General features: G+C 22.0%; 1 protein-coding gene across 2 annotated transcripts in view; it reads right to left on the minus strand.

The window, feature by feature from the left end:
• Window positions 1–10,904, minus strand: part of LOC117170704 (cytochrome c oxidase assembly protein COX18, mitochondrial-like) — a 22,930-nt gene extending 12,026 nt beyond the window's left edge. The window contains exons 1-3 of one of the 2 annotated variants that reach the window (XM_033357696.1): window positions 10,294–10,904; window positions 7,733–7,870; window positions 4,905–5,052 (exon numbers count right to left, since the gene is read on the minus strand). In XM_033357696.1, coding sequence (XP_033213587.1) covers window positions 4,905–5,052; window positions 7,733–7,870; window positions 10,294–10,716 — 709 coding nt within the window. In that variant the 5' untranslated portion in view covers window positions 10,717–10,904. Of the gene's footprint in view, window positions 1–4,904; window positions 5,053–7,719; window positions 7,871–10,293 lie in introns of both variants that reach the window. The other variant, XM_033357705.1, reaches the window with a different exon arrangement.
• Window positions 10,905–11,463: the final 559 nt, after the last annotated feature.

The following is an 11,463-nucleotide window of genomic DNA, read 5'->3' on the forward strand; positions in this document are numbered from 1 at the left end:
CAAAGAAAGGTTAATTTTCTAAAAAAAGATGTTTCTTTAACCAAAATAGTTCAATTTTCAAAGAAAGGTTAATTTTCTAAAAAAAGATGTTTCTTTAACCAATGGTATACATTTTTAACCAAATAGTTGAATTTTCAAGAAAAATAATTATCAATCAAGAAAAAAAAGAAATTTTGAAGCAAAAAATAGTTATATTTTCAACCAAATGGTTAAATTTTCAACTAAAAAAGTTCAATTTTCCACCAAAAACGGATTAGTTAAATTTTCATTTAAAAAAAAATATTATCAACCAAGAAAAAATAGAGTTTTTGAAAAAAATAGTTAAATTTGCAACCAAAGCATTAGTTAAATTTAAAAAAAGGTTGAAATAAAATGATGAATCTTTAACTGAAATAATTAAGTTTTCCAACAAAATCGTGATTTTTAATTATAATGGCGAATCTTTAACTAAAATAGTTGAATTATCAACCAAGAATATGAATTTTCAAACTAAAAGATTTATTTTCTAAGAAAAAAAAATGTTTTTTCAACCAATTATAGAAATTTTTAACCAAACAGTTGAATTTTCAGGAAAAATAATTATCAACCAAAAAAAAAAGTTTTGAACAAAATTGTTAAATTTTCAAACAAATAGTAAAATTTTCAACTAAAAAGATCAATTTTACTCAAAAAACGGAATGGTTAAATTTTCACTTAAGAAAAAAAATTATCAACTAAGAAAAAAAAGATTTTTTGAAAAAAATAGTTATATTTACAACCAAAGTATTAGTTAAATTAAAAAAAAAACGGTTAAAAAAAATGATGAATCTTTAACTGAAATAATTTTAATTTTCAAACAAAATCGTCATTCTTAACTATAAAGGCCCTTAACTGAAATAGTTAAATTTTCAAAGAAAAGATTAATTTTAATATATAAAAATATATGTTTTTTCAACCAATTACATACATTTTTGACCAAATAGTTGAATTTTCACGAAAAATAATCATCAATCAAGAAAAAAAAAGGAAATTTCGAACAAAATAGTTAAATTGTCAATCATATGGTTGAATTTTTAAATAAAACAAAAATGTCAAACAAATTGTTGAATTTTCAACAGAAAAAGCCCAATTTTCCACCAAGAATGGAATAGATAAGTTTTCACTTAAAAAAAAATTATCAACCAAGAAAAAAAAGAATTAAAAAAAAAAAATTTAATTTTCAAGAAAAATAATTATCAACCCAGAAGAAAAGACATTTTAAACAAAATAGTTAAATTTTTAACCAAAATAATAGTTGAATTAGAAAAAAAATGTTCAAATAAAATGGCGAATCTTTAACTAAAATAGTTGAATTTTAAACCATGAGGGTTAATTTTCAAACAAAAAGATTAATTTTAGAAAAAAAGATGCTTTCTCTAGCAAGTTACATGAATTTTCAAACAAACAAAAATTTATTGAATGAAATAGTTAAGTTTATAAGCAAAGTGATGAATTTTCAACTAAAATTATAAATCAACTGGTATAATTGAGGTTTAAACTAAAAAGAATAATTTGTTAGAAAAATGGTAAATCTTTAACTGGAATATGTTACATTTTTAATTAAACTTGAGAATTTTCAACTAAAATCATGAATCTTTATCTAGAATAGTTGATTTTTTTAACCAAACAGTTCAAATTTCAAAGAAAAAGATGAATTTTCTACGAAAAAAAGACTTTTTCTACAAAAACAAATAGTTAAATTTTCAACCAAACATATGAATTTCTGAATAAGATGATGAACCTTTGTAGTTGAATTTTCAAATAAAAAAGATCTATTTTCAATAAAAAAGACATAGTTAAATTTACAGTTGAAAAAAATATATAATTTTCAACAAAATAGTTAAATTTTTGATCAAAGTGATGAATTTTGAACTATAATAACAAATCTTTAATTAGAATATTTGCATTTTAACCCAAAAAGAAGGATTTTCAACTAAAATGATGAATATTTAAGTAGAATAATTGAATTTTCAACAAGAAAGTTCAAATTTCAAACAAGAAGATAAATTTTCTAAGAAAAAAAATATATTTTTTAAAGAAAATATTTAAACTTTGATCCAAACATATAAATTTTTTACTAAAATGATGAATTTTTATCTAAAAAAGTTGAACTTTCGAAAGAGAAAGTGAATTTTTAAACAAAGAGTTGAATTTTCAAACAAAATCGTGATTTTTCAAACAAAAAGATTAATTTCCTGAAAACAAAAAAATGTTTTTCAACCAATTATATGAATGTTTAACCAAATAGTTGAATTTTAAGGAGAAATAGTTATCAACGAAAATGAACAAAAAGAAATTTTGAATGAAATAGTTAAATTTGTAAGCAAAGTCATAAATTTTCAACTAAAATTATAAATCAACTGGAATTCAACTGAGTTTTAAACTAAAAAGAATAATTTTTTACAAAAATGGTAAATCTTTAACTGGAATAAGTTAAATTTTTAATTAAACTTGCAAATTTTCAACTAAAATCATGAATGTTTATCTATAATAGTGGAATTTTTAACCAAACAGTTACAATTTCAAACAAAAACATTAATTTTTTACAAAAAATATGTTTTTTCAAGAAGTTACATAATTTTTCAAGCAAATAGTTGAATTTTAAACTAAAAAAATTAATCTTCAACCAATAAGTTAAATTTTCCACTAAAAAAGGACAATTTTCAACCAAAAAAATGGAATAATAAAATGTTCAGTTCAAAGAAAATAATTATCAACCAAGAAGAATAAAGGCATTTTCAACCAAAATATATAAATTTTTAAATAAAATAATAAATCTTCAACTGGTATAGTAGAATTTTCAACAACAAAAAAATATTTTTTGCCAACAAGTTATATGAATCTTTAACCAAATAGTTTAATTTTCAACTGAAAAAGGTTTATTTTTAACCAAAAATGGATTAGTAAAATTTTCAGTTCTGGAAAACTAATTAACAACCTAAAAAAAAGAATTTTCAAAAAAATAGTTAAATTTTCAATCAAAGTGATGAATTTTTAAATAAAATTATTAATCTTTAACTGGAATATTTGAATTTTAACCCAAAAAAATAGAATAGCTAAGTTTTCAATTTAAAAATCATAAATATTATTATAAATATATAATATTATTAAACAATATTATTAAATAAAAAGACTAATTTTGAACTAAAAAGTTTAAATTTCAAAGCAGAAGATGAATTTTCCACGAAAAAAATATGTTGTTGTCTTTAAATAATTAATTTTTCGACCAAACATGAATTTTTTAATGTTGTTGAATTTTGTTAAATTTTCTACAAAAAAGATACTTTTTCACGAAATTATATCAATTTTCAACTAAAAAATATCAATTTTCAACTCAAAATGGAGTAGACAAACTCTTCGTTTGAAAAAAAATTATTATTCAGGGGAAAAAAAAGAATTTTTAACAAAATAGTTAAATTTTCAATCACATGGTTGAAAAAAAAAGAATTTCCAACTAAAATGTCGAATTTTTAACTAGAATAGTTGAATTTTCAACTGAAAAGGATCAATTTTCAAATAAAAAGTTTAAATTTCAAGCAAGAGGATGAATTTTCTATGAAAAAAGATTTTTTTTTTAATTGTTAAACTTTCGACCAAACATATTTTTTTTAATAAACTTATGAATCTTTATCTGTAATAGTTGAATTTTTAACCAAAGAAGGAAAACTTTTGAACAAAAAGAATAATTTTATACCAAAAAATAATTTTATCCAACAAATTATATGAATCTATAACCAAATAGTTGAATTTTTAACACTGAAATATTAATCTTCTACCAAAAAATTTTAATTTTCAAGTCAAATAAATAATAAAAATATTCAATAGAAATAATTCAATTTTCAGGTAAAACAAGGAATATTCAACGGCAAAAAAAACAATTTTCAACGAAATAGTAAAATTTTGAAATGAGAAAGTTATTTTTCAACCAAAGAATGAATTTTCAACTAAAAAAGATCAACTTTTCATTAATATAAAGCTATATTTACAAATTAAAAAACATTGTTATTTGATTGGATATTACATAAAAAAAACTATTCCGATAAATATAATATGAAAAGTAATTATTTCCCTGGAAAAATGGAAGAAAATATTCTGTTTCCATAAATTTGTTGTAACCAAGATACATAAATTTAAAAATAAATTTAGTTGCAAATTCAACTGAAAAATATAAATTTTTCATTAACATAAAGCTACCTTTCCAAATTAAAAAACATTGTTATTTAATTTTATATTACATTTAAAAAATAACTATTCCGCTAAATATAATATGGAAAATAATTATTCTCCCCGAAAAATGGCTGAAAATATTCCATTTGTTTCCATGAATTATTAATAAAAAAGATCAATGTTAAATCACAACTTTTTATAGTTTAACAAGTCAGGGAAACTATTTAAATACATAAATGAAAAATAATTTTACGAATTTTACCTATCTATTACGATATAAAAATATGAAAAACAAATATTTTTTCTGTGAAAAAAGGATGAGAATGTTCTATTTGTTGACTTAAATTATTTATAACAAATAAAAATTTTACGTCTTAACAATTTTCGGAAGATTTGCAAGTCTGCGAAATTATTTCAACAGATTTACGATGGAGAATAATTTTTTCTGAGAGAAAAGGATAAAAATTTTCTAGTTGTTGACTTCAATTATTTATAACAAAGATAAATATTAGATTTAAAAAAATTTCCTGCAATTAAAAAGTCAGAGAAGCAACTTCGATAGATATTAGATTGCAAAGAATTTTTTCGTTAAAAAAATTAGGAAAATGGTTTTATAGTTTATAAAATTAAAAAAAAAATAGACCGAAAAGTAAAAATAAATACAAAAAAAAATCGCTTTGTACAATTTAAAGTAAAAAAAAAGTAATAAAATTACTTACAAGCGTCGGGTGTAGGCAACATGTAACACAGATTGCGGATTGCGATAGTTTGGCAAACAAAAGTTGCAAAATAAATCATTGCAATCGCAAAAACTTTTGCTGGATGGCAATTATCTCTAATGTATAATTTTTTCATCTCTTCCCTGAGCTAGAATACAATAAACAATACATTTTTATTGATTGTGGACAAATAAAAAAAATAAAAAAATAAAAATGTACAATAAAAATAGAATAAGGTTTAATTTTCAGTTTTAAAAAATTAATTTTCAGCAACAAAAGAAAAAGGAAATTGAAAAAAGTCAAACTTTAAATCTAAAACATTCGATTTTTTAACAAAAAACTATTTTCAACTAAATAGTGGAATTTTCTACTAAAAAAAAGATCAATTTTTCCTCGAAAATTAAATAATTTTAATTTTCTATTTCAAAAAAATCAACAGAATCGTTAAATTTTGAAATACCGCGATGAATCTTCAACCAAAAAAATAATAATTTTTAACAAAGTAGTTAGTTTTTTAACAAAAGAAATTAATTTCTATACAAAACCCTTTTTAGCAAAGTGGCAAAATTCTGCAACAACCTAGTTTAATGTAAAAAAAAAATTATTATTTTCGAGTTTTAACCAAAAAGATGAATTTTTAAATAAAATAAATTGAAATTTTCAATAAAAAGGTTAATTTTTAACGAAAAAAATAATTTTTGAGAAAGTAGTTTAATTTTTAACCAAAGAAATGGATTTTTAACAAAACACATTAATTTTGAACCAAATCGTTGAAGTTTCAAGACAGAAAAATAATTATTCAACACAAAATGAAATAGTTATGTTTTTAAGTGAAAAAATTCGTTTTTGACCGAGAAAATAGAATTTTTTCTCAGCTCAAAAAGTTCATTTTTAAAGAAAGCGATGAATCTTCAAAAAAAAGAATTTTTGAACGAAATACATTAATTTTCAATAAACATTTTCAAGTTTCAACATCGAAAAATAACTTTTTAACAAAGAATGGAATAGTTTACTTTTCAGTTTAATAAAATAATTAATTTGCAGCAAAAAAAAGGAATTTGAACAAAATAGTCAAGTTTTAACCAAAAAGATGTATTTTTAAATAAAAATAGTAAAATTTTCATTTAAAAAATTAATTTTCAACGCAAAAAATACGAATTTTCAAAAAAATAGTGAACATTTCAAAACAATGAATGTTTAACAACAAAAAAAGCATTTTTGAGAAAGTAGTTGAATTTTTAACAAACAAAAAAATAATTTTTAAACAAAAGATTAATTTTATACAAAAATGGATGATTTTAAAACAAAATAGTTGAATTTTTAAATCAAAATGAATTCATTAAATTTTCAGTATACAAAATACATGAAAATACATGAATTTTCAACAAAATAGTTAAATAATCATCGAAAAAGTTTGAGATTAAAAAAAAATTGTTGAATTTTCTAAATAAAACAATCAGTTTTCAAATAAAAAAAAAAAAACTAGTAGTGGAAAAAAATGATAATTTTCATCCATAAAAAAAACGAATTTTCAACTTAATAAAGGAATTTTTAAACAAGATTAATTTTCTACAAAAATGGATGATTTATTAACGAAGTATAGTAGAATATTTTAATAAAAATTATCAGTTTTCAAATCAAAATAAAAAATGTTTCAGTGAAAAAAATAAATAATAATTTTCAGTCACAAAAAAAAACCAATTTTCAAAAAAAAAAAGAAGAATTTTCGATTAAGAAGCATCAATTTTCAACTAAAAAAGATTAGTTTTTAACCAAAAATAAAATAATTAAATTTGCAGTAAATTAATTTATTTTAAACAAAAAGGAACAAAAAGATAAAATTTTAAACAAAAAATTGAATAATGAAATTTTCATATAACAAAAAGAAATAAATATCAAACGAATAGTTTAATTTTGAAACACAACGATGAGTCTTTAGCCAAAAAATGAATTTTTAACAAATTAGTTCAATTTTTGACCAAAAAGATGAATTAAAAAGATTTTTGTTCTATTTTTTTCAGTAAAAAAAATTACAATTTTCATGAAAAAATGCATTTTCATCAGAATAGGTAACGTCAAAAAACATTATAATAAAATTTCTTTAAAATATATGGATTGTCAACCAGTTTTTTTTTAAATTTCAAGATATAAAAATGATTTAAAAAAAAGAATATCTAAGTTGTCAGTAAACAAATTAATTTATAAAAAAATAATAATTTTTTTAAATAATAAAAAATATAATTTTAAACAAAAGAGTAAAATTAAATTTAAATTAAATTAATTTAAAAAATAGAAAAATGATTTTAAAAAAAAGAATATCTAATTTTTCAGTAAAAAATGAATTTATAACAAAAAAAAAAGAATTTCCAACAAAATCGTTAAATTTTCAGGCAGATGAATCTTTAACTAAAGAAATAAATCTTTAAACAAAAAAATGCATGTTTAACAAAGCAATTATTTAAATTTTCTTTTAAAAAAATTTGAATTTTCAACCAAAAAGATGAATTTTTTCAACAGAGATCAATTTTCTATAAAATAAATGAATTTGCAAAACCAATTTTTTTAAGTTTCAGGATAGAAAAATGATTTTTTTTAAATTAATAAAAAGTAAAGATATCTAAATTTTTCGTAAAATAATTAATTTATAAAAAAAAAAGAAAAATTTTAAGCAAAATAGTTCAATTAAATTCGAATTACTAATAAATTAAAATTAAGTCTCAAGATAGAAAGATGAATTGAAAAAAAAAGAATATCTCAGTTTTTTATAATATAGATAATATAGATTATTAGAAATTACGGATAAAAAAAACATCACCATTAGTACATACTGATTTGTTGTAATTTCTTCTTGCCATTATTTTGGAATATTTGTTTAATTGTACGCTGCGTTCAGATTCCTTTTTCAATTTCCAAACAAATCCTTCCAATTCAGCCTGCACGTTTTCCAGACGAGCAGCTGTATTCATCTATAAAATTATTATTTTTTTTTAAACGAGTAACAACAAAATAAAGGAAAAAGTATAATTTTTTACCAAAATCACCTTTTTTTAAATTATTTATTATAAGTTTTAATTTTTCAAATAAAATTTAAATCGTCGGAGTTTGAAAAGTAAAATTAAACATTTAAATTTTTTATTTAAATTGATTTAAATTTACTTCAAATAATTGAAATAATTCCAAAGTTTTCTATTCAGAATTACTTTTTATTTCGGACCTATTTTGACAGTAATTTAATTTTAAACTTAAAGATTTATAATTCAATTTTTTAATTCGAAATTTTAATCTTTTTGAATTTAATATTATATCAATTAAAATCTATGGTAAAGAATTTGGAACGCTTTTAATTTAAAATAATTTAAAGTTTTAAAAATGACAGTTTAAAATTTTTCAATTTAAAGCGCGACACTTTTTAAAAAACATTTAAGTTCTGTAAAAATTCTTGAAATTCCTTGAAATTAATTAATTTTTTTTTTGAATACTTGCAAATTTTTGCAAAAAAATCTTGTGAAAACTTTTGAAATCTATGAAATCCTTCGGAGTTTCTCAAGATTTCTTAAAATCCTTAAAAATTGCTTTTAATCCCGTAAATCTTTTTTTTATCTTGAGAAAACCCTGATAAACGTCTAAAATATTTGGGATTTTCTTTACACATTAAAAACCTCTCAAAATTCTTGAAATATAGTAAATTCCTTTAAAATATTTAAAAATTTAAGAAACTTTTCAAAACTCCCTAAGATCTTTTTAAAATCCTTAAAAATCGCATTGAAATCCGTAAAATCTTTATGTCACCTCAAGAAATCCCCTGAAATCATAAAAAATCTAAATCCCGTGAAATATTTTGAAATCTGTAAAATTTTAAGAAAATATTTTGAAATCTTTGGCAACTTTTCAAAATCTCTTAAAATCCTTAAAAATTCCTAAAAATCGCCTTTAATTCCGTAAAAATTTTTTTTTTTATCTTTAAGAAAATCCTGTCAAATCTTTTAAAATACATTGAAACCCTATGAAATCCTTCGAAATTTCCCGAAATCTTTAAAAATCCCTAAAAATCGCTTTTAATTCCGTAAATTTTTTTTTTTTTAATCTTCAAAAAAATCCTGAAATCCTTTAAAATCTTTGGGATTTTTATTTTGAGAAACATTGAAATCATTTTAAAAATCTTGAAATTTTGTAAACTACTTTAAAGTACATTAAAAATCTATGAAATCATTCGGAATTTCCCAAGATCCTTAAAATCTCTAAAAATCGATGTTCCGAAAAATCTTTTTTAAACCTTTAGGAAACCCCTGAAATCCATAAAACCTTTGCGATTTTGTTTTAAACATTTAAGTTTTGTCAAAACTCTTGAAATTCATTTTAAAAAAATTTTAATACTTGCAAATTTTTGCAAAACAATCTTGTGCAAACTTTGGAAATCTATGAAATCATTCGAAATTTCTCAAGATTCTTAAAAATCCCTAAAAATCGCATTTATTCCCGTGAAATATTTTTCATATCTTTAAGAAAATCATGAAAAACGACTAAAATATTTGGGTTTTTTTAACATTGAAAACCGCTCAAAACTCTTGAAATTCCTTGAAATTTTGTAAAATCTTTTAAAATATTTGAAAATTTATGAAATTTTTCGAAATTCCCTAAAATCCTTAAAAATCACATGGAAATTTGTAAATATATTTGTAACATCAAGGAATCCCCCGAAATCATTTAAAATCTAAATTCCGTGAAATATTCTGAAATTTGTAAAAATTTAGGAAAATATTCTGAAATCCTTGGCAATTTTTCAGGATCTTTGAAAATCGTTAAAAAATCTTTAAATTCTTTGGGAATTCTTTGAATATATCATTGAAATTCATTAAAAACAATTAAAAATCCGTCAAATTTCGTAAAATGTATTAAATTTTTTTTGAATTCTATGAAATCTTTCTAAAAAATTTAAAGTCTTTATAAATCCATTAATATCTCATAAAATTTCTTGAAATTCGATAAAATCATTTTAAATCTTTGGAAATCCTTCCAAATTTCCCTAAATCCTTAAAAATTCCGAAAAATCGCTGTTAATCCTGTAAAATATTTTTTTAATCTTTAAGAAACCTCTCAAATTCTTTTAAATCTTTGGGACATTTTTCAAAAACATTAAAATCCTTTCAAAACTTTTTAAATTTTGTAAAATCCTTTAAAATACATTGAAAATCTATTAAATCTATTAAATTTCCCAAGATCAAAGAATCTTAGAAAATTCGGAAAGATTTTAAAACCCCTAGAAATCGCATATTATGCCGTAAAATTTATTAGAAATCCCGTAAAATCTTCAGAATTGTCAGGGAATATATAAAAATTGAAAAAGAAAAAAAAGTCTAAAACTGTCTAATTTAAAGATAAAAACACTGACCTGATAAATAGTGAGTGGTGTGATAAAACAAATTCTTAATGCGACAGAATTTATCAGTATTGTGGCCCACCATGGCAAACCTGTCGTTGAATGTGTCCACAGTAATAAATTTTGAAACCAGTCGACTGGCGATCCCTCTAAATATTTTGAGACCGTTTCCAGCGTTTCCGCTGTTGAAGAACTCGAGAAATTTCTGACACTAAAATTCCTTCTTTCAGGGCCAAAGTTTGACAGTATGGGCCTCGAATCATTAAAAAACCTATTTCTATTCTCGAATCCATTTTTTAAATTAAAGCTCAAGAAATTTTGGTTCTTAATCTCGACTTTATTTCTTCTTTGTCCATTTGAAAGAGTTGAGACTGTTCTGCATTGAATTCGAGAAATAAATATTGTTGATGCATTCCTAAAACTAGATTTAATCATTTCTAAATTAAACTTTCCCCTTTTTTGTCCAAAAGGTTAATTTTGTCAGTTAACAGTAAGTTTATTATAAAATAATTAAAGGAAAATCACAACATCTTGTGATCACGGATGTTTATTTCGCCGGAAAAAAAGAGGTTATGTTTTACGCACGAAATAGGGCATAGGAGAGGGAGACACGAAGTAGTATAAGGAGACCCACGAAGGTACAATAAGGAGACCCAACTGCCAGTGGGAAGCCATCTGAAACTGTCAATAGAAACATTACCGTAAGTGATACGCACATTACAGGAAGATCTTAGATTTGAGTACGCAGGTGCACAGTTGTCCTCTTCTTATACATGGAAAAATGTGCGAGTGAAAAAGTTTGTCAAATTGACGTAAGTTAGAGGTTGTGTTCTTTTGTTGATCATCATACGAAAGATACACAAAATAAATATATAAACAGTATTTTCGGTACTTGTTTGAAAAATGTGTGAACAGATGTTGAGAAGGAAACCTTTTAAATTTGTAATATGATAAATAGGCTAAGGATTCTCAAGGCTCAATGAAACTTAGGTAAAACAATAAAATATATTAGACGTTTATTGTACTTACAGTGAAGGCTTTAAAAAAACGAAGTGTATTTTACCTTCTTCGGCGTGTAACTTCGTCCACAACCCGGAACTTGACACCTCATGGCTTAGAACACATTTCTGACACTTACATCAAAACAAACAGAACCTCTCAACTTACGTGAATTTGAAAAAC

The sequence above is a fragment of the Belonocnema kinseyi genome, chromosome 1 (genome assembly GCF_010883055.1).
Source record: "Belonocnema kinseyi isolate 2016_QV_RU_SX_M_011 chromosome 1, B_treatae_v1, whole genome shotgun sequence".
In the NCBI taxonomy this organism is placed as follows: Eukaryota; Metazoa; Arthropoda; class Insecta; order Hymenoptera; family Cynipidae; genus Belonocnema; species Belonocnema kinseyi.